The sequence below is a fragment of the Aspergillus homomorphus genome (genome assembly GCF_003184865.1).
Source record: "Aspergillus homomorphus CBS 101889 unplaced genomic scaffold BO97scaffold_21, whole genome shotgun sequence".
In the NCBI taxonomy this organism is placed as follows: Eukaryota; Fungi; Ascomycota; class Eurotiomycetes; order Eurotiales; family Aspergillaceae; genus Aspergillus; species Aspergillus homomorphus.
This window is the reverse complement of record NW_020291907.1, coordinates 494,990-517,011: the sequence shown is the minus strand read 5'-3', so window position 1 is coordinate 517,011 and position 22,022 is coordinate 494,990. Positions and strand designations below refer to the sequence as shown.

At 53.1% G+C, this 22,022-nt stretch overlaps 6 protein-coding genes across 6 annotated transcripts; 4 read left to right on the top strand and 2 right to left on the bottom strand.

Moving 5' to 3' along the window:
• The first annotated feature begins 554 nt into the window (after positions 1-554).
• On the top strand, positions 555-2,834 carry BO97DRAFT_406093 (universal stress protein). The gene is made up of 2 exons (XM_025695340.1): positions 555-1,220; positions 1,282-2,834. The coding sequence occupies exons 1-2, from the start codon at positions 964-966 to the stop codon at positions 2,363-2,365; spliced, it is 1,341 nt and encodes a 446-aa protein (XP_025550906.1). The 5' UTR covers positions 555-963; the 3' UTR covers positions 2,366-2,834.
• Positions 2,835-3,354: 520 nt separating this feature from the next.
• Positions 3,355-4,101, top strand: BO97DRAFT_415002 (uncharacterized protein; the record flags this gene model as incomplete). Its single annotated transcript, XM_025696366.1, has 1 exon — positions 3,355-4,101. The coding sequence occupies one exon, from the start codon at positions 3,355-3,357 to the stop codon at positions 4,099-4,101; it is 747 nt and encodes a 248-aa protein (XP_025550905.1).
• Positions 4,102-5,758: 1,657 nt separating this feature from the next.
• Positions 5,759-10,728, bottom strand: BO97DRAFT_425405 (putative eukaryotic translation initiation factor subunit eIF-4F; the record flags this gene model as incomplete). The annotated part of the gene is made up of 6 exons (XM_025697061.1): positions 5,759-5,903; positions 5,958-6,331; positions 6,385-6,468; positions 6,520-9,219; positions 9,412-9,834; positions 10,111-10,728. The coding sequence occupies 6 exons, from the start codon at positions 10,726-10,728 to the stop codon at positions 5,759-5,761; spliced, it is 4,344 nt and encodes a 1,447-aa protein (XP_025550904.1).
• A 3,194-nt stretch (positions 10,729-13,922) lies between these two features.
• Positions 13,923-15,070, bottom strand: BO97DRAFT_346606 (HVA22/TB2/DP1 family protein; the record flags this gene model as incomplete). The annotated part of the gene is made up of 3 exons (XM_025691817.1): positions 13,923-14,712; positions 14,768-14,917; positions 15,042-15,070. 3 exons carry the CDS (start codon positions 15,068-15,070, stop codon positions 13,923-13,925), a joined length of 969 nt encoding a protein of 322 aa, XP_025550903.1.
• A 1,021-nt stretch (positions 15,071-16,091) lies between these two features.
• BO97DRAFT_478451 (NRDE family protein) lies at positions 16,092-17,597 on the top strand. The gene is made up of 2 exons (XM_025700627.1): positions 16,092-16,479; positions 16,536-17,597. The coding sequence occupies exons 1-2, from the start codon at positions 16,414-16,416 to the stop codon at positions 17,442-17,444; spliced, it is 975 nt and encodes a 324-aa protein (XP_025550902.1). The 5' UTR covers positions 16,092-16,413; the 3' UTR covers positions 17,445-17,597.
• A 1,069-nt stretch (positions 17,598-18,666) lies between these two features.
• Positions 18,667-20,814, top strand: egl3 (putative extracellular endoglucanase/cellulase). Its single transcript, XM_025701155.1, has 5 exons — positions 18,667-19,135; positions 19,185-19,390; positions 19,436-19,500; positions 19,548-19,642; positions 19,689-20,814. The coding sequence occupies exons 1-5, from the start codon at positions 19,036-19,038 to the stop codon at positions 20,795-20,797; spliced, it is 1,575 nt and encodes a 524-aa protein (XP_025550901.1). The 5' UTR covers positions 18,667-19,035; the 3' UTR covers positions 20,798-20,814.
• Positions 20,815-22,022: the final 1,208 nt, after the last annotated feature.

Genomic DNA, 22,022 nt, shown 5'->3' with positions numbered 1-22,022 from the left:
GGCTTGCTACTTGTTCTTTTCATCATTGACACTAATCAGAAGTGAGTGAGCTGAGAGCTCTTCTACCCCATCTAGACCCTCACTTCGAGTCGTTCTTTCGTAAAAATTTGCCAAAACATGTAAGTACAGTCTGGATTCAGGCCGCAATGGAATCTCTTGCGCTCCACCGGCGCTATCCGTTCCCACGGTCTGGTCTCGCTGAATGTACTGGTTGAGCTCTCCTACTAGCTCGAGAATATATACTTGGTCTGGGACGACTACTAGCACAATATTGCCCCTCTCGCGTCTCCAACTCGGATCTTTTGCTCTTTTGGTCATAGAGAAGTGAAAAGATGACTCCTTTGTTAATTGCGCTCCCTGTCACTGGACAAATACAGTCCCCGTCCGATGACCGGGGAGTGGGCAAAGTGAAGTCTCCGCATGGCAGGATTCTTGTTCCGTGTGAGTGACAGGAGCGGGAAACGTGACCCGCCGTCCGGCAATCATCATCCTCCCTCTCCCTCCTGACCGCCTTCCATCCCTATCTGCCCCGCCCTGGATATGCCGGCCTCCTCCTATTCTGTCGCCTTCTTCCATCTCCTTCCCTTCAGCTGCTTCCGGCCTGCTGCCTGTCACTTCACTTCACTTCATTCCTCTCTTGCGTTTCAACGTCATTCACTGTAGCTTGCTAGCTGTGAGACCGCTTTGGTCGATCTCATTCTCTCATCCTCGAGCGTGCCGGTCCCAGACACTTGCTCGGGAGACTCCCCCTCTGTCACGACCTCTCGTACCAAATCATGGTCGGCGTCTCCCGCATCGTACCACTCGCCGAACTTGCAGAGCTTCACGGTGGCTGAGCGACCGAACTGTTTTTTCACTTGCATTATCCTGCCTTTCTTTTTTTCTTATCAGAATCTTTTGATCACAGACAAGGGCTGAATCGACCACCTTTCCTTCGCTTTCCCACTAACCGGGACCGTCGTCATGCCCGCACCATCATCACAACCACCAGAGGGCGGCACCACCCACGCTGCTGGCACAAGCAAGCCTCGATCTTCACATCGGACTGACAGTTCCCGACGAAAGTCAATCCAGTTCAACGTTGGCGGTGCGGAGCCGCTGCCGCATCGTCGATCCGTCAGCGCTGCAGGTCACAGACCGCGCCCGCAGCTCGACGTCACCTCTACGGAACGGGAGATCAAGCCTACACCTAGTCGTGGACCGTCACCCCCGCCACCACAGTAAGCCAACCTTGTGTACGGCATATGGCTATAACTTACTGACCATCCATCTCCCCTTTAGGACCTACGAGAGGGGTGTGTCTTTTGACACATTTGACAACCCGGATGCGCCTAACTTCTCTCTGACTCTCAACTACAAACACAAAGGCTATCAGTCCACCCGCCGCAGTCGAACCTTCCTGTGCGGTACCGATCAAAACGATTACTCCGACTTTGCGCTTGAATGGCTCATCGACGAGCTTGTCGATGACGGCGATGAAATTGTGTGTCTCCGCGCGGTGGAAAAAGATTCTAGTATCGCGAGCGACGCTGCAGTTGAAGCCGGGAAATACCGGAAGGAAGCAGAGAAATTGTTTGAGCAAGTGATCCAGAAGAACAGCCAGAATGAGAAAGCCATCAGCTTAGTGCTGGAGTTGGCAGTGGGCAAAGTTCAGGAAATCATTCAGCGCATGATCCGGATCTACGAACCGGCTGTTCTCATCGTAGGCACTCGAGGTCGCAATCTGGGTGGTGTGCAGGGATTGTTGCCCGGTTCCGTCTCCAAGTATTGTCTGCAGCAGTCGCCGATTCCTGTGATCGTGGTCCGACCGTCAACGAAGCGGGAGAAAAAGAAGAAGAAGCGTCTTGCCGATCCCACCCGACGCGGTTACAATCACATCTTGGAGATGAGTGAGCGTCGTGGAAGCCACATTTTCGACCGCAGCACGAGTCGCGATAGCAGCGTGTCGAAGCTTCCTGACGAGGAGGCGGCCGTGGCTGCAGCTCTAGGTCTACCTCAATCTTACACGAACTCCCGCAGCTCACTGTCGACTTCAGAGAGAAGCAGTGTAAGCCACGACGAGTCGCCATCGCTGAACGGCCTGGTCGACGCTGCTACTCCGAGTCCGAGCTCGGGAAGTTTGGAGAACTCTGTGGATGGTAGCGGATCCGACGACGAACCGACGGTGATGCACGTCGAGGACGAGGCAAGCGGAACACACCCCTCAAGCCTCGAATTGACGGAATCTAGCGATAGCTCGCCGCCTGTGGACTCCAAGGTGGAAGATGAGGTCGATGAATCGGAAGTTGTTCCGGGATTGCCCGATTTCAATGTGGTTCCGCGCATTGTCTATGAGGATCCATCCGGCTCGAAGAGGAGCAGTTAGCGGCTTGATTTTCGATGGCTGCACATCACATAATAACGGCAATGCCACAAAACCATACCAGTCTTTAGGACTGAGCGTTCGCAAGGATCTGTTCACGCAATAAATGGTTACAAGAATGCGACCAAGGGAAGACCATAATTCAGCGTCCGCATACAGCTCAGGCTTCGAATAACACCTCAGATACACGCATAGAGAGACGAAGCACCAGCTATCCGAGCGGAGTTGTACCCCGACGTTTCGTCATCTCTCTCATTTCCACACTACAGTGCATTCTATACAGCATTACGCAGCATTTGCAGCTAGACTCGAGCGCAGATCATGATGCATTGATGGACGCATTTCACTACGGTGATTACGAGTTCGAAAGGTGAATTAGCGGGGGGAAGCTAATAGGTAGAGATATCTTATTACGATATGTTACTTGTATCTAGATTGTTTTCTAGAACCATTAACCAACTCTCCATTCTATAACAGATGCTCTTTGTTTCGTAAGTACTGATATGATAGACTGCTATCAATTTACTCCAACGTAGTATTGAATATTGCAGTTCGCTAGTTGTCTACCATACTCTAGACTATCTTAACCAGCTATCGTTGACCATCCCGTCTGTCAACTATCCACCCCATTCCATACTATGACCACCAAACATCCCCATGCAGGGGGCGCCCACATTCACTATTCCTATACCACAGATCTCCAGTAAATGACCGAAATCTCCTTCGAGAACCAGAAAATTTCCCCACGCAACCCACCAAGACAAAGAGAGAGATTTCAAGGTTTCTAAGCTCCTTAAACTCCTGAAACCCTCCCTCCAAATTGCACAATCTAAACACCCATCTCAGAACCTATATTACCACCCTCACTCTCCGTCACGCCCATATCCCTCAATAAATACACAACACAGCACACTACATTGCAGCATCAGCCCCGATCCACAGACTCAGACCTCATCCTCAGAAGTCAAAAGTCACGGACCAGGAAATCAATCATGGCATTGCAATACACGATCCACCCAGCCAACCCGCCACACGACCCAGCGATAAGTATCACGCTGTCGCCGGCGCCCTCGCCCTCCGACTCGCAGGCCCCCTTCCCGCACGCAATCTGCTGCCCAGACAAGCAAGTGAACTGGGCCTTCTTCGAGCGCCTCCTAGCAGAACTCATCGCCAACCGCCGCGCCCGTAACGAAAACCCCAACCTCACCCCCAACCCAGACATCAACACGCCTTCGCCGCCGCCGCTGCCACCAGCCTTCGCAACCGTACAATGCGGCAACTGGTGCCGACTCTACAGGGAGTATTACCAGCCCGCGAACCAGCCTCCCGACGATAATAACGAGTCTCACCCTAAACTCATCCGCCTATTCGCACCCGAACCCGAAACCCGTCCTCCCAAACAACCAAAACCGGGCCCCAGACCCGCCCCCCGACCCCGGCCATACCCTCCCCGACCTACCCCGGTCCCAGAACCCCAGCCAGGCACCAACCAGCGCCAGCAGGAGCAGCAGGTTGAACAAGTCGCTCCCCGCGCAACGCTGGACCTCACGCGCGACGCCCCGCTCATCCTTGAATGGGCGAAGTTCGCCGAGTTTGCGAATAGGGGGTCGGGTGAGGGCATGCCGGCGGAGGCTGTGGATCTTTGGGCTAGGGGGTGTTATCGGTCTGGGGAGGTTGTGGTTGAGCTTTCGGATATGGAAGAGGAGGAGGAGGAGAAGTCCGGGGGTGGGGGAAGCTAAGGAGTTGTTTCGGGGTTGTTGGGGTGCATGTTTCTTCTTCTTTCGCTGCTGCTTCTGACTCGAGTAAGGGGGAGGGGGAGGGGGGGATGGAGATGCAGCTTACGCCGGCTTCTACTTTGAATGGAGTTGAAGAGTGAACATGAGCGTGAGGTTGGATTGGAGATGCCTTCCATTTCTATGTCGTCTGACTTGGAGTGTGAGGAGGTTGAGCGTGAGATTGTGCGTGGGATTGTGCGTGAGAAGGTGTGTGAGATGGGAGCGGGGGATTGAGCGGCAGATTGAACGTGAGATTGAGCGTGGGTTTGAGCCCGATGTTGGGCTGGCAATGTCGCTTTCGTCGGTTTCAACGCTGACGTCGCTGGACGAACTTTCAGTGATGTCGGTAATGTCGGAGCTTTCGTCGCCTGAGTTGCCCAAGTCGCCTTCTTCGTTCGAGCCGCTCGAGTTTGATTCCAGTGGAGAATCAGAGCCGAGGTCTGCGTCAGGGTAGGAAGCGTTCTAGGCAGATGGCACTGGGGCGAGATAATCGCGGTTACAGCTGCTACTACCGGAAGAAGTTCTACCAGAGTAAGGTGGTGGGATGAGGATGGCGCTCAAGACGACAATGCGAATACTAACGAGGCATCGATCCCGGCCTGTGCGTATGGGTGTTCTTCCAAGCTTCGGTTCGCTTTGGGGGTCGATGTCACTAACATTGACTGGTGATAATCCCAGGATACCCTCGGTGAGGTGAGGTGCCATTGACAGATCCTAGTCATTGACCAGACGTAAGATCACATTGGGATGCTATTGCTTCAGTTGAGATACATCTTTTTCCCAATCGACACTTAGCTAAATTCATTTTCTTACAAAAATACATCAGAACTTTGTGAATCAATAATCAAGATAATACAACTGATCATAAAGCCACTATATGAAACAGTCCCCGAATAGAACATACTGAGTGGAACATAACGAATACAACATCCAGGGAGGACAGAATCATACGATTAAAAGCCCACATTAAAGAAGCCCGGTCATAAAGCAAGAAACTTTTTCTAACAGATTTTGTCTAATCGAAAAACAACACAGGCAACTGCCACATGCCAGTAAATGCAATGCAGACAGAAAACGAAAAGAACTGTCAATACGACTGCTACTAGAAGCAAGGTCTCTCTCTCTCTCTTTTCGCGTGACATAAGCAAACGACGTCGTGGCTAGCCTGCAAGTTTCCCGCCCTGATAGAAACATCCGTAGCAAGGGAAGGACATCGTCAAAGCTCTCCGGGTATTGGAAAAATAGAAAAAAAAAAGGATAAAAATGCAGCAACAGAAAGAAAAAGACATGGCAAGGTCCTTCGAACCTTCCAGCAAACAAACCAATCTCCCTAGATTCGTTTCAGGAAAACCCTCTCTCCACCTCACTTCTCCCGGTGGTGCTGGGTTCATAACATCAACTGTACAAGGGAATATCGATTAGCGCCCCTTTATCTTTCCCACGGAAATTAGATGAGCAACCGATCTTGCTGGCGAAAAGAAAATCATGGACGAGAAGATTAGGAGGAATGTTCATAACAAATCACAGACATGTCGTGACGAAGTGTCAAAAGGGGCACAGTAAACGTAGAAATCTTTCCAGAAGAACGAAACCATTTTTGTATTGTCATTGCAATCAGAATCTATGAGGCTTCCTCGCCGGCAGTGGACGGGGTCTTGGAGGGTCGGCGCTCAACCGCGGGTTGCGATTTGGTCAGCATAGGGGAGGTAGGGTTCGAGGGCGGGGAGGTAGCCATGTTGTCGCGGTCTTCCAAGCTAGCCAAAGCACTGCACATGAAATCAGCATCAGTTGGCACAGTTGATTCGTCCAAATACACTCACCTGAAAGCGTTGATCGAAGTGACTTCCTCCTTCTTGCCGACAGGGGGAGTGCCGGTCCGGCTGCTGGCAGCACTGTCATCACTGCCACGAACCAGGTTGCCACCAGGGCCAAAGTTCTTCCGGCCGCTGTTGCTGCGAGATCCCAGCATGCTGGAAGGTCCGAAAGACATTGGCTGGTTGGTGTTGCGGGTCGTCCGCAGACGGCGGAGATCGTCGCTGCCAACCTTGCTCGAGGCGAAGTCTTGGGGAGGTGCCTGGTTGCCGTAATTACTGTAGCTACGGGCATCACCACGGCCCATGCCCGGACGGCTACCGCCGCGGTTGGCCTGCTGGCGAAGACGTTCCATCTCGGCCTCTTGTTGGGCGCGAGCAGCCTGATTGAATCGTCAGAAAGCTTTCACACAGAACCAAGTGTTGCCCTGCTTACCTCTTCACGAATCTGTTGGATAGTCTTCGGTCCCTTGTCAGCATCCTTGGAAACCCAACGGGCAGAACGCAGATCGATGATATCCTAAAGAAGGTTAGTGGAAATTTCAGCTATAGCGGATACTCATCAGCTTACCAGCAACATGAAGCGCAATCTGCTGGGCAACCCAGGAGTCTGCATCATGAGGTTGATGCGGGCGAAGTAAGCATCCATCATAGCATGTCCGCGCTCCGAGGCGTCGAGGCTAGCACCGATGGTACGCAGAAGACTGGTCAAACTCTCCACCTCGGCCTCATCGGGCATACCCTCATAATCGACAAGCTTCTTCACACACTCGTGCATGATACGCTCAGTCAACATGCCTAACTTGTACAGCTCACCAATGAACTTGACGAGACCAAGACCACGACGCTTGGCAGCAGCGGCCTTGTAGTACTCATCAGACAGCATAGCAGCTTCCTCCGTCTGGCCTTCGGGCTTAGGAGGCAAGTTAACCTTCCAACCGCGCTCGAACTCTTCTTGACAACGGTTGAGGAGGTACTTGCGGAACAGACTGCCACCAGCGACCACGTTGCCGTTCTTGTCGTGGATATTCTCGTCCTTAATTTCGGGGCTCATGCTCTCAAGCATACTCTTACAGAACTTGGCGTAGATGGATGCCCAGTGAGCCTCGTCAGTAGCCTTCTCGAAGGTGAGCTGGATGACCTGGCGCAGAGTGCGTCCATCCGACTCGTCCTTGGATTGCGAAACAATTTCCAGAATTTGGCCCGAGATACGGTCGAAGTTCTCAGGAGTCATCTTGTTCAAAGCAGCCTTGACCTTACGCTGCACCACGTCCGGAGGCAGGTGAGCGGAGCCAGCAGGAGGAGGACCAGCAGCGGCAGGCTGGCCGATACTACGGGGCTTCCATCCTGTGGTCGACACTTGGAGGGCCTCGACCTCCTTGCCGGCGGTGAGAGGCATAGACTTGGCCATGTCCTCTTCCTTCTTCGCTTGCTGCTTATCACGCTTGCTGCTGTTGCGAGTACCGGAGCGGCCAGAACCGGGGCGGGGCGAGGGCATGCCGGGGTGCATAGGGCTGGAGTTGGTGCGACCAATAGCGCCACCAACGCTGATACCACGACCGAAAGAGCCGAAAGGATTGCCAACAGCGGAGGCCTGGCGTGACATAGCAAAGCGCTGCTCCGATGTGGTGCCGGGAGGCAAGCTGTTGCGGTTGCCGGCCTGGCCGAAGTTGCCCATTCCGGGGAATCCTTGACCAATTCCGGGGCGGGAACTCTGGCGGCCGCCAGCCATCGGGGTGCGGGCCGACTGGGGACGGGACGAGTCATTGTCGCCGACGGTCTCACGCACGCGCACGTCCCAGTCAATCGAGGGCTTCTCCTTGAAGACGTTCTGGAACTGAAGCAAGAATTCCTTGTTGTAGTGGAACTTGCGGTCAGCAGGAGCGCTGGCATTAAGAGCAGGGTTAGGAGAGGCGATAGACTCGGGATAGGTGATCTTGCTGAGATCCTCAATCAAGCGAGCCGAGTGAAGTGCCTTCATGGCAGCGCTCGGCTGAGGAGGCTCAACGGCCTTGCTGGTCTCCAGCTTGAGAGCAGCGGGCTTCTGCTTGATAGCACTGGCGGGCTTGGCAGGAGGTCCCATGTCAGAAGAGGGCGTAGCAGTACCGCTGTCAGCAGGAGTGCTGCCCTCAGTTGCAGCGAAGCCACCCTTCTTCAACGAGGCGAAGAGGTCCTTCTTCTTCTGGTCCTCTTCGTTGACAGCGCCACCCTCACGCTTCTTGGCACGAGCTTCCTCGATAGCCTCGGCCTCACGCTCGGCCTGCTTCATGTTGGCTTCATAGGCCTCACGCTCTTCCTTCTCCTTACGCTCCTTCTCCTCCTTCTCAGCCTTCTTCTTGGCATAGTAAGCAGCCTCGACCTCGCGCTCCTTCGCCTCGATCTCGGCCATCTCACGCTCAATAGCATCGTAGTCGATGTCATCATCGTCGGCAGGAGCGGCAGCGGGAGCTGGAGCGGACTCAGCGGGCTTGGCAGGCTCTTCGGCCTTCGTCTCGGCCGGCTTATCCTTCAAGCTCAGCTCCTCGAGACTCTTGCGCGCAGCTTCCTCATCAGCAGCCTTCTTCGCAGCCTCTTCCTCCTCCTGCTTCTTACGAGCAGCCTCCTCCTCTTCCTTCTTGCGGGCAGCCTCTTCTTCTTCCTTCTTACGCTGAGCAGCGGCCTCCTCTTCAGCCTTGCGGCGCTGTTCAGCTTCCTCCTGTTCGATCTTCTGGCGAACGGCGTCCTTCAACTCCTTCTTCTTCTCCTCGTCGGTCTTGATAGACTTGGACTCGGTACGAGTGTGGTCGGCGCTGCTGCCAGTGCGAGGAGGTGGAGTCGAGGTGGGAGTCGCAATCTTGACAGGGGAGGGGGTGATGCGAGCGGGAGAAGCGGGGGCCTTTTCAAAAGTCTTCACGACACCGCTACCGGGGTCCTTAATGACGATTGGGCTCTTTTTGGTGGGAGGAATGACAAACGGAGTCTTCTGGGGAGCAGGGCTGTTGGACGTACGGCTCGCAGTGTGAGCATGGGCGGGACCGGGGGGGCCAGCAGGGGGTTGACCCTGACCCAGGCTGGAACCAGGACGGTCATTGGACATCTGAGAAGGCGAACGGGACAGCGAGGTCGCTTGAGCGGGGGGCTGAACGGGATACTGGTTCTGCATGTACGGGGCCTGAGGGTTGAACGGCATTCCGGGGCGCGGTTGAGGGGAAGGAGGAGTCATGTACTGAACACCACCCATGCCGTATTGAGGGTAGTAGCCGTAAGCCGTGGGATCGTAGCCGGGGTACGCCTGGTTGGTTTTCATCAACGTTAGATATTGCTCAAAATTCCCACTTTCCGGAGCGAGATTAATGGGTGGAGTGGGTGGGAGGGGCATTTTAGCAGTTGCAGCGTATATTGGTGAAAGGGATGGTCGACGATATGATCCTTTTCTTCTGGGTCCAAGTCCACGTCCACGGGGGGTTCTAAAGGAGGGTCTCACAGATTGGTGTCCCATCGGTTGTCCAAAACCGTACGGCTGCGGGGGCATCTGCGCGTGTGCCATTGGAACCTGGTTCATTTGGGGAGTCGCAGGGTGCGCGTTCGCGAGCGCGGGACTGCGGCTCGCTTGATGGGGAGAGTTGGGGAAGGGCGCGAGCGGACGTCCCTGGTTAGACGGGTGGAACTGGGGAGCCATGTTGGGAGCGCCTCGGGGCTGGTTGGGAGTTGGGCGGAAATTGGGACCTGGAGAGTAAGGAGCCTGACCCTGGTAACTCGACTGGGAATAACCACGGCCGCGACCGCCCTGATGGGGGTAACCGCCACGACCAGCAACATTGTTCATATGACTGCTCATATCGCTATGAGTCGACTGAGACGATTCGCGACGGAGGTGGGTCGACTGAGGTCCGGGGCCAAGGGGTGCCTGTGGAGCCGTGCGCATCTGCTGCTTGCGCAAAAAGAAAGAAAGATTAATACCAGCATATTTCACGTGTGGGTAGATCAAGGTATGCCAAGAAGAGAAATGTGCGCTCCCTTGCTAAGAACTTTTTGCTTCCATATTCCTCCCCTGTCTGCATTGTATCGAAAGAGACCTGACTGTCTTAATTTTGATACGCACACAAGACTTTCTGGACAATGTAGGACAGAAAACTGGACCGCAACCTGGGAAAAAGTAGAAGGAACAAAGAGATCCACTTACGTTGTCGCCAGCATCGCCGAAGCTGCCAAAGTTGGGAACGTTACCCTGTGCCTGGTAGGTCGACGGCGGTGGCCGGCCACCGCTGGAGGCGGGTTGAGGGATAGGGGAAGGCGAAGTCTGGGGAGAAGTCACACGGGGGTTCACGGGCGGAGTGACACCAAGACCGGACTGAGGCTGAGTGGCCAGAGACGCGGGATTGCCCATGCTAGGGGAGGACTGCTGGTTGGCGAAGCCGAACTGCAGACTGTTGGGACGACCAGTCTGGCCGCCGTTGGGAATATAACCGGAGGTGCCAGCGGAGGTGATGGTCACCGAGGGCTTGCGGGAGTGATCGTTCTGAGGAGCCGGAGCGCCATTGACGATGGTGACACCGGGGGTTTGAGATTGCTGCATGGGTTTGCCGCTCACAGGAGATGCTGAGGTCGACTTCCCATGTTGCGACGAGCCGCCCACGGTGACGGGAGCGGCGGTCGAGTCCGTCGCGGACTTTTTGGTGGCGCTGGCGTAGGAACGAGGCGCCGTCGACGGCGAGGCAGATTGTGCAGGAGATGAGGCGGCCTGGGTCGAGGTACTCGGTCCTTGAGGTTGGAGGCCTGACTTGGGAGGGATCGAGCTCATTAGACAGGTTATGGGAGGTGTAAAGGATTCAAGCGCTTTTTTTAGTAAGGTCGATGATTGACTTTACGTCGTTCAAGAAGCAAGTCCGTTCGGGAGAGAAGGGGGACCTGCAACAGAAGAGAGGAGAGGATGAGAAATCTTCAAAAAAGAAGAGAAAAGGGAAGGATGGAAGAGGGATACGTCAAGGGCGTGTTACAACAAGAAAATGTACACGCTCTAGAACCGCAACATCCACAAATAATCCTCACACGAAATGGGGGAGGGGGTGGGTGTGAGAAGGGTAGTGGAAGAGGGGAGGGGAGGGGAGTGGTGTTTTTTCGTGTCAGGGAAGGACGACGAAAAGAGGAAGGGGAGGAAGAGAGAAAAAAAACGAAGACCACGGAACAAGGAAATTAATCACGTCGTGGTCAACGACGATAAGTCTGGGGTAAGAGGAAAGGGGAAAATAAGAGGAAGAAGAAGAAAAGAGGAGAGATAGAAATAAGTCTACCTTTTCTGACCCTTTCGTTATTCACTTCTCACTTCTCTTTTTTTTTATTTTTGCCTTTCTGGCGTGGATAAAATTGGGTGGTGGTGGTGGATTTTTTTTTGCACAGTGCTTTTCATAATTTTTGCTGGGCTGGGCTGTGGTTGGTATCAGGTGTGACCATACCGTATTGATCTTCGTATCCGACTCAACCACCAAAGATTGTTCCCGGCTTAAGTAGTTGCTCTACTCCGTCTCCATCACACACACTACAGAAAGCATTCAAATAATAAAAAACCAGGAATTTCAACCTCAACACATCATCCATAAAAGATTGTGGCTGGTCATTCTGCCCCATATGTGTTAGGAAAGATATTTCCGTGACTCTCCCCCAGCAAATGAGACCACTGACGGCTTTCTTGACATATCCAATCACCTACCAACACTGCGGAGATCCGCCTTCGTCGGGTGGAAGCGGCAAACACACCGAGCCAAGGTGGCTGTTAAGGACTAACCATTACTAGTAGGAAAGCATTTGAGCCAGTATCATTGGCGGTTTTAATCGTCGTTGTTCTTCTTCTTTCAAGACCGCGCTGCCTTGCTCCATCGCATATTCGCTATCATCCTGATGGCCGGGCCATTCCATATCCTGGATGCTGACCATTCAGCTCTCCGGAGCGTCGAGCATCATCCTCATCCTCATCATCAGACTATATAACATGAGTCACGTTGGGCGTTTATCCTGTCCACTGGCCTCCTTCCCTGCGGCAACTGCTTGCCTATTTCGTACCAACATACCACAAATGAGATTTTAGCCTCATGGTGCATGACGTTTGGGCGACCATGAAATCATCATGAGATTGACACCTCAGGCCAAGATAGATTACACCCGCTTGTTTGCCACACATTACCCATTACCGTTCCCGAACCAGCACTTTCACATGGTGAGACCGTATCAAACCATCTTCCTTTCCTTTGAACTTGTTGTGTGTTCGTCTGCTTATTGTTGTGCTACCTGACTTCTTGTTGCAGCGAGTTCAATCCATTCTATAATCATGCCTTGGCTTCAGGACAAATATACCGCTATGACTACCTCAACCCAGACGCTGCACCGAAGAAAAGCAAGAACCCGAGCCCTACCAGGCAGAGCACAACAAGGAAAAGAAAAAGTAGAACTTGAAAGGTCCGATCATCCAAACCAATAATGCACCCCCGATCGCCCGGTCAACAAACCACAACCACGTTAAAAAAAGATCCGAGCATTCCAGGGCGCCGCCGCCGCGACAGATCGGATACACACACATCACCACTGCAGCATCCCATCAACGGCATCAATATCTGCCAAAAAGTAGACAAATCAACAGACCGACAATCCACCTCTGGCATAGGCGGATAGTTCCCCAAGTCAGGTCCCTCTCCATTATCAAGGCCCTTTCCGTCTTTTCCATCCCAACGACACCGCTAGATAGCCTGAGTTTTATTTATAGTCGGAATCCCGAGCAGCTAATTCGACCCTCGCTAGCTAGGCGATCATTCCCGGCCTCCCAGGAATCAATGCATTGCATCTGTGATCGGATCTGCCACGTCTGAACCTGACATCGGCCAGCCGCCGATGGGGATGCATACTCCTGGGCTGCTTTGGTTGGGCCGACACTATTTGTTCGTAGATTTTTGCTTCCCTACTTAGGGAGGCTGATATTCTGCATGCAGATATACACCCATCATCCGACACTTGAAGATATCACCCAGGCTGATTCCTATCCCATTTACTACTTCACTGGGGGCAGTCCTGATATACTCCGTTTCCACCGCCTTGTAAACTACCTCCGTCCTGCTTCTTGTACTCTATGATACTACTGCCGAGATCGCCGTTAGGATTCCTAGTATTATATGCAGGTGGATCATGAAAGCAGAGTTTGATGCTGCGGATATATATAGCAGTAGCGCAGATGTTCCAGAAAGAGTCAACATTCTTCCTAATGCAGCCACTTCAACCCCAACCACGCATTCTTTCTTCCTTGGTTTTTGATCCCCCTTTCACTGGGTCAGAAAATATATAAGTGTATATTATATATATGGATAAGTTAGAGCAAATCAGCACAGTAAGATAAGTATCATTCCTAACCACTCCCTTCACAATCCAGCCCCAACGAGAAGTCGAGAAAGATACTTGCGCTGAATGCGCTCAAGGACCCAGGTTGGAGGCCGAGAGAGCTTTCTGGACAAACAACCGAATACAACTGAACAGTTTGACCTGTGCAGAAACCCGACCACAGGGAGGGGCGCATTGGTTCTTCACCACGCGGTTATGCAGCCCGCTGTGGCGGTGGTCACTACGATAAGCTTACCACCCTTCCAACACGCATGGTGTGCTGAAGCTAAAAAGGGGGCCGAGTATGTCGTCGCCGGACTCACATGTGGAGTTCCGATGCCATGAGGATGGCAAGGGCTGAGCATTAAATCCCTCAGTCCCTCGTCTTCGGCACAGCACCAAGGCTGCATTTGCCTGGCACCTGACAAGAAGCCAGATGCAGTCCTGCAACAAGACGTCTATTACACAGCGTTCCCTACAATTGCAAAACTACGTTCGACTGACAAGCCATTAATAAAAATGATTTAAATCCTATTCTAACTCGTCTGAATATGCCCGAACCGTTGCAGCAGAGTGCAAGACACAACAAGGAAAGCGCAAAAGACAAGGACAAAGGATCACCCCCACAGTCTAATTTCAATGATGACGATTGCGCATATCAGCCGATTCGCCGCTAAGCCATCCGGTAGCCCAGGAACCGCTGGCTGGCTCCCGGCCCGACAGATCTGGGGAACTTCTGCCGAGATCCTCGTGCTCCACGTGATGGAACGAGTTCTCGCTGGGGTTTTTGTGCAACGGGGTACCGCCGTACGCTAGGTCGTCCGTTTCCGTCTCGCTGCCGTGCAGCTCGCGCTCCTCCTTCGCCAGTGCGCTGCGTAGCACCTCCAGCAGGTCGCGTTGATGGGAGATGTACTGAGCCTTGTCTGCGCGGGACATGGAGGCGATATCACGGGGCAGGAGAGTGCCGCTAGCGGACAGCTCCTCGCCCCGGGCTTCAGGACTCGTGCCAGTCGAGGTGACTGCCGCAACGGCGGAGCTGATCACGGAGAACCAGTCATGGCCAGCAGCGGGGGCGGCAGGGCCTGTCGATCCCCCAGCTGCAGGAGCTGTGGGGATGTTAAACCGTGAGAGAAGCGACTGTGCGTAGGCAGCAGGGCCGCTCGGAGGCGGAGGAGGCGGAGCCGCAGGGCGCTGAGCCGGCAAACCGAGGATGTTCTCTCGGATGTAGTCAATGGCTTGGTAGAAGTAATGCAGCCCCAAAGCCTTGGCGCGCTCATGGCTGCGGCCGATGAACTCTTCGATCTCCCGCTCATGGTGGGCGAGGAATGGATCGACGTGTTCCCGGTACAGAATAATAGCGCCCTGCGTCTGGGGAAGGACAAGGTAGGAGAAGAAGAAGAGGCGGATCCAGCTGTAGAAGGGAATCCTGTGTCACTTCCGTCAGTAAAAGGTTTCCATGGCCTTGACATCCATCGACGAACCATCCGAGAATGAAGACCGTCCAAGACTCAGCCATCAGTACGGCGGAGAGAACCACCCAGTACATCAGCCATGGTGCCAGTTGAGAGGGATCGGAGGAGCGGAGAGCTTTGTATGAGGCAAAGATGGGAAAGAGGATCGTAATGATCGATCTAGGTTCATTAAGAAGTTAGCATCTGATCTACAATCATCGGAGCCAACAGGCGCTCGCCCAAGTCGTATCTCCGAATATTCCGGTATGAGCAAAGAGAGCGGTCGGGGAGAGCAATCACTTACGAGAATAGATCGGCAATGATACCAAGCATGATGAACCTGCACACTTGCACGTAATGCTCTATGGAATGTTTCTGATCATAGAATTGTGGCGGTCAAGCTCAGGGGCGAGGGGTTTGATTTATCGGTAAGCTGAGCAGCTGTCGGATTGCGGGGCAGGAAGCTTCACGCGACCACCGGAAGGGCAGCACAAAGGAGAGCGGCCAGCCGCAGAAGCAATCGAAGAATGAAAGGGTTGCAAGAGCTGCAGAACGATAGGGCAATGAGAGAGACAGGTAGTTCTGCGCAAAAAATCTTTGCAAAAGAGGGTACACGAGGTGAAGCGTGGCTGCCTTGAGCAACTGGGGCCGGGTCAGTAAGTAGTACGACCCATCGAGCCCTATTCTGAAATCGGGGTCTTAATAATAGAAGACATCATCCACCTTAGGCATTCATGCGATCAGAAGCGGGTTGTTCTGGCCTTGAAGCCTTGGGGCCTGGAAGCCTTGGAGCCTTGGAGCCTTGCTGCCTCACCGCTCTCCTGCTTGTAAAGGTTCATCACGGCTGACGTCATGACGGAATTTATCCTTCGCGAAGAAAGACCATCCAACACTGGCAGATTCCGATAAGTCCATGGTACGAAGAACTTTCTCATCTTCCTCCCCGATTGAAAGGCAGAATATTCAAAAGACAGATGTAAGGCCGACAACAGTGGTCAGGGACGAAAGGGGCCCTGCTGCATTAGCGATATGTAATTCGTCCTAACTGTGGATCGCGGAACAACATTATCGAGCATCGCCTAGGCTTGACAGGTTATTCCTCACTGGCTCCCAAGTGACCTGCCTGGCTTTACCTGCTTATGGTGCGATCAGGGGTCAGCGTATTCTGGACCATTACAGCGATGAAATTCGCTGAGTGACAGTGGAAAAGTGAATTTGTCCGCATGAAAGCAGTCAGTATAAGAATCCCAGATCAACATTGAACTCAAGGTGATCTCATAGACCCTTTCAGTTGTCGTGGCTCATCCCTTATCGATAGATAGATATGGCGGGATGCGGTGGACAGCGAAGTCGGGCGGTGGAGCTAATCTGCCGGCCGTGTTTGTCGTCGGATGACCTCAAGTGCCCAACAGTCGCCTCATTTCCACGATTCACCAGTCATGCAACCAGACTTCCGACTCTGTTTTGATCTTGATAGCTTGCCTTAATACTTGAATCAACCAGGGGGGTCAGCCCATACCGATAGATATCTGAAATTCAACCGCCTGGCTGTTCCACAAGCTCCAATCTTCCCCTCATACAAGTGCTGTCCAAGCTTTGGCCTGACATCGCGGTCAAACTCCAAGAGGCTCGCCTTCCTGCTCCATTTCCTACTTCAATCACCAAGATCTGCAACAATGTGTATTGCGCTATTATCAACCGCTCATCCATCCTATTCATTGATCATAATTGACAATAGGGATGTACGAATCGAATCCTACCTAATATTGCGGAGAGCTTTGGGACTGACAACGGCTAGGAATACCTTCGACGACCAACATCCCCTGCTGACTGGTGGCCAGAGCCAACAAGCGACATCCTAGGCGGCCGAGATCTAGCCCGAGCAACACATGGGACGTGGATGGGAATAACTAGAGACGGGAAAGTAGCTGTGTTGACCAACTATCGCGAGGACACATCCGAACAGGCTACGGGAGCACGAAGTCGGGGTGTCATTGTCAACAGCTGGCTGACCTCGGCTCCGGACCAGAGACAGTCGACCGAGGAGTTTGTGCAGGGAATGGTTGCAAGTCCATCTGCCAGGAATGTCGGTGGATTCAGTCTTCTGTGCGGATACGTCAATGAGCCCCTGGCTATAGTTTCCAATCGTTCCTCCACCATGGATCACATTGCCTGGGTCGCCACCGAGAAAGGTCAGACACTAGGGCTCAGTAACACGGTTTTCGACGATCGGTCTTGGCCCAAGATCCTCCAGGGGGAAAGACTGATGAAGGAAGCCATTAACGAGCACGCACAGGCGGGGGAAGAGGAGGATGCACTCATCAATAGATTGCTCGATGTGTTGAGTATCAACACGCTACCCTCGCTTTCTGAAGATGCTACCGCGGAGGACTATCTTCCATACTTCAGACAAAGCATCTTCATCCCATTACTGGGAGCTCGCGAAAAGCCTATCAAGCCCACCGACGAGATGCCTGCTGGCTGTGTCGAGAGCAAGGCGGCAGGGGATGGTTCTTCCAAGGAGCACGATGCTTTGGACCACTCCTTCCTACAGGGGGCATATGGGACCCAGCAACAAACAGTAGTCCTGGTAAGTACGGACGGACGGGTGCGCTACTTTGAGCGTACGCTTTATGACAATGATGCCACTGCCATCCCGATCGGTCAAGGCGATCGATCATTCGAGTTCCAAGTCGGTCAACGCTGAGAAGGAGGACTCAAGCCTATGGTGGTTGTGATGCACTTGCCCGTACCTGGATCTTTGCTCCGGCGCCCAATAACCGTGGCTTTGTAAATAGTGTGATGGCTTTAATATCGAGAATGCCAAAATAGCAACTGAATGGAAATTACTGAACAGGCGAAGTTGGCATAAGCCAAGCACTAGCTGAAGCTCGAGGAACTATCCAGTGCGACAAGAACCACCACCCGAGCATCCGAGCGGACGCATTATGAGCGTTTGTTCTTCTAGTAGTTTTGTGGATTGCGGTATTTCGAGGCATGGAAATCTCCTGTCCTGAATGGATCGAGGCATTTCCGGCACGTGCTGTTCAGGAGAAGAGACAGACAAACAAACAAACCAGGCAACCAACATTCCCCTCATCCCAAATCTCCACCACCACACACCACAACAAATTACGTACCACCACCAAGCAGGATTGAGACTCGCCCATCATCATTTCAGAGATGATTCTGTCTTTTCAATCAACAAATCTCGTGTGCAGGTGTCCAGCAACATGACAGGTCAGCCTCCTGGAAATGAGCACTGCAAGCCTGGAAGATGATGGACGATTTTGGTGGGTCAAAGAGGGCAAATGTCTCAGTTGAAATAAAATCGGACCGGCTCATTAATTGACTGGGAAGAACAGCCCGGCGGCTTGGGGGTAAGGCCAGACGATCATATCATTCCCGGAGCTGAGATGAAATAAAAAAACGGCCTCCTTCACTGCCAGCACCTCGCCGTTTGTGTGGTCTCCCCGGGCCCGGAAATATTTAACTAATTGGAACCTATCGCCGAGCGCTCCACCAACGAACGGCAGGCTTGGGACGCAATGCTGTTTCATTTAGATCACATTTCCGAGTGATTGCATGGTATGGCCCCACGCCGCCAAACGGCAATTTGACCTGGAGAAATGAAGGACGGCGGCTTGGGGCCAGTGCACGACTCCTAAAAGATTGCCATGATGGAGACGCTGGGTTTTCTTTACCGTGCTAAGCCTTTGGCTGCGACAACGGTGCTGGCCGCCTTCCCCGCTGAACTCGAACGTTCCATGAAAGAGAATTGAGAGAATGTCGCAACAGTGCCGGAATAAATGCGGATTTTTTTTCCCAGCAGGAATTGCTTCTCTCGTGAGCAACAAATGTGCTGTGGTCAGCGTTGCTGGAGAGAAGCCCAGATATTAATTGAGATTAAGGGTCCCTACTAGCTTCGGCGCCGGCCTGGTTCCTGGTCGCTTGGAGGGGTGCAATTTGGGGCGAAAGGTTCTCGACTTTCACCATGTCCACCCGAGTGGATAGCTCCCAAACCATCCGGTGGCGGTCTCAGGGGGATGCACCTAAATCTGCCGCCGTGATTGAGCAGTGGATACGCCGAATCGCAATGGAATATTCCGACCCTGGCTTGCGCCTTGGACAGTCGAGTGCTATAAGAACGAGGGTCCCAGACCATTCGTCTTTGCTACTTGGCACATCACAATCAAGACTGGCTCTTGACGTTCTCTCTTTTACTCTCACATTCATTCAATCTTCATCGCTACAGTCACTCTTTTCAATCGACCAGCTCGATATACATTCTTTTCAAAATGAGAATCAGCAACTTGGTTATTGCGGCCTCTGCCGCTGGCATGGTCAACGCTCTTCCCAAGCGTGAGATGAAGAAGCGCGCCTCTTCTGGATTTACCTGTAGGTCTTGTCTATCAAGGGTGGATGACAGGAGTACTAACTGGCGCAGTCTTCGGTGTCAGCGAGTCTGGTGCTGAGTTCGGTTCTGGAGTCGGTACTCTGGGAACCACCTACACCTGGCCCACCACCAGCCAGATCCAGGTCCTGAGAGATGCGGGCATGAACATGTTCCGTGTTCCCTTCCTCATGGAGCGTCTGACTCCGGATAGCATTACTGGCTCCTTTGCCTCTGCCTACTTGAGCGACCTCAAGACGGTAAGTCCCAAGCTCAACGACGAGGAATCCTGCTGACAAGGGTAGACCGTCGAGTTCATCACCAAGAGCGGAGCCTACGCCGTCCTTGATCCCCACAACTACGGAAGATAGTAAGTCAGCCCGCACATTGTGCTATCGCATGGCTAATAGTCTACAGCGACGGATCCATCATCTCCTCCACTGACTTCCAGACCTGGTGGAAGAACGTTGCTGCTGAGTTCGCCGACAACGAGAAGGTTATCTTCGACACCAGTAAGTTTCATCGTGCCTGCAGGCAATCATGAAGCTAATTGATTAGACAATGAGTACCATGATATGGAGCAGTCCTTGGTCTTGAGCCTCAACCAGGCTGCCATCGACGGTATCCGTGCCGCGGGCGCTACGTCCCAGTACATTTTCGTCGAGGGTAACAGCTACTCCGGTGCCTGGACCTGGACTCAGAACAATGACAACCTCTCTGGTTTGACTGATACTGAGGACAAGATCATCTACGAGATGCACCAGTACCTCGACTCCGATGCCTCTGGTACTTCGGAGACTTGCGTCAGCTCCACCATCGGTAAGGAGCGTCTCGAGAGCGCCACCCAGTGGCTGCAGACCAACAAGAAGAAGGGTATCATCGGAGAATTTGCTGGTGGTGTCAACTCTGTCTGTGAGGAGGCCGTCGAGGGCATGCTCTCTTACATGTCCGAGAACACCGATGTCTGGGTTGGTGCCTCTTGGTGGTCTGCCGGTCCCTGGTGGGGATCCTACATGTACAGCCTGCAGCCCTCCGATGGCCCGGCCTACTCCACTTACCTCCCTATCCTGGAGAAGTACTTCCCCGATGGTGACTCTGCTGCCACTTCGGCTGCCTCTGCTGTTCAGCAGACCACCACTGCTGCCCCTCACCCCCAGGTTGCGACCACATCCGCCGTCTCCGCTGCTGCCGCCGCCCCTACCAGTAGCAGCTCTTCTGCCACCACCTTTGCCACCTCCACCAAGTCCAAGTCCCCTTGCAAGCTGCACAGCAGCACCGCTGCTTCCGCCTCCGCTACCAACGCCGCCTCTGCCACCACCGCTGTTGTCGTCGAGCAGCCCACTACCACTGCTCCCGCCGTTGTCGTCAAGCAGCCCACTACCACTGCTCCCGCCGTTGTCGTCGAGCAGCCCACTACCACTGCTGCCGCCGTTGCCGCCACTACTCCTGTTGTCATCCCCAGCGCCGTTACCTCAAGCGTGGTTGCTGCAAGCGGTAGCGCCGGTGCCAGCGACCCCCAGGGCGCTCAGGCCACCAACGCTGCTGGCCAGGTCAAGCAGTACTACCAGTGCGGTGGAGCCAACTGGACCGGACCTACTGAGTGCGAGAGCCCTTACACCTGCGTCAAGCAGAACGACTTCTACTATCAGTGTGTTGCCAAGAACTAGACCGACGATCGTTGGATAGTTCAAGGTTCTTTATCTAGAACGAGGTGTGGAACCGAGGGGATGGAAGGACATAGGCTTGATTCTTGTTCGTGTATATATCTATCAAAATTTTATTCGGGATTACCCTATGCAAATGATATAGATTGACATCTCTCAAGTTGTGTGAATCTATGGCGAAAATATTGTCAGTCCCCTGCCGGAATTCCCATCCGAGACGATTGATGGCGATCGCCACCCAAAGCTTCCGGGCAGTGTCCGCTTCGGAAGAGGGCTCCGAGAAAACTATCATTCATATACTCTATTCTTGAAATCTGATTGTATCCCTAGCTACTAATACTCGCAATTGACGATGCCTCCCTTTCGCCGAAAACCTAGATTGGACAAGGTGACTAATGCGTAGTGCTCCCATAGATTGCTGTTCCACATATTCTTGCTTGCTGATCAATGATAGATGCGAAGAATGCAAAAAACGGAAGACAAAATGCTCCGGCCAACTTCCTTGCCAGGCTTGTGCTGCACGTCATGTCCACTGCACGTTCAAACGACTTGAAAGAAAGGTGCTAGTGTCGGAGAAGTAATTCTTTTGTTCGACTGACTTACTAGCCCTGGCTAATCTCTCTCATAGTTACTTGCATGTGCTGGAGGAGAACTATGGCCAGCGTCGCCCTCGGCCAACAACACCGGACAGAGAGCTGCCGAATGAGAAATTTGTCCCAGAGTAGCCCTCCTTTACTTCCTTCCGAAGAAGGTGAATTGAGTCTGAATATCAAGTTGTCTCACGAGGGCATGAATTTGACCTTTCATAGAGGCACCTCAATCTTCTCCGACCAATACAACCGAGGCCCTGATTACCAACCCTCTGGTCTCTGCCACCTCGTTCTATCTCAAAGACATTATTGGGCAATACAGTAAGCTTGGTATCCCAAGTTAGTTTGTGAGTTTGGCTAATCGATCAGGATATCGCGGGCCATCGTCATCTTGGCCGTTCTCTCAGCGGGTCTTCTTACTCCTCAAATCAGCCATTCCCGAGTACTCCTGCCCAGATTTGCCTTCTCACATCGATGGATATACCTGGGAGTTAAGCTGGTCCCGAGCTGACTTTGAGGATTCCTCCATCATGGGGGGTTACCATCACTAGATGATTTTCTCTATCTCTTAAATGCCATCAAGTAGCATTCCTGTCGAATGCTATATCTCGTCGATGAACACGAAATCATACCACACC

Bases quoted from the DNA above. Each gene is read 5' to 3' on its own strand.
- egl3 (XM_025701155.1), top strand. From the start codon at position 19,036: ATGAGAATCAGCAACTTGGTTATTGCGGCCTCTGCCGCTGGCATGGTC. The intron at 19,136-19,184 runs GTAGGTCTTGTC...TAACTGGCGCAG, and splicing joins CGCCTCTTCTGGATTTACCT to TCTTCGGTGTCAGCGAGTCT. The intron at 19,391-19,435 runs GTAAGTCCCAAG...TGACAAGGGTAG, and splicing joins ACTTGAGCGACCTCAAGACG to ACCGTCGAGTTCATCACCAA.
- BO97DRAFT_478451 (XM_025700627.1), top strand. From the start codon at position 16,414: ATGTGTATTGCGCTATTATCAACCGCTCATCCATCCTATTCATTGATC. The intron at 16,480-16,535 runs GTACGAATCGAA...GACAACGGCTAG, and splicing joins TCATAATTGACAATAGGGAT to GAATACCTTCGACGACCAAC.
- BO97DRAFT_406093 (XM_025695340.1), top strand. From the start codon at position 964: ATGCCCGCACCATCATCACAACCACCAGAGGGCGGCACCACCCACGCT. The intron at 1,221-1,281 runs GTAAGCCAACCT...TCTCCCCTTTAG, and splicing joins CCGTCACCCCCGCCACCACA to GACCTACGAGAGGGGTGTGT.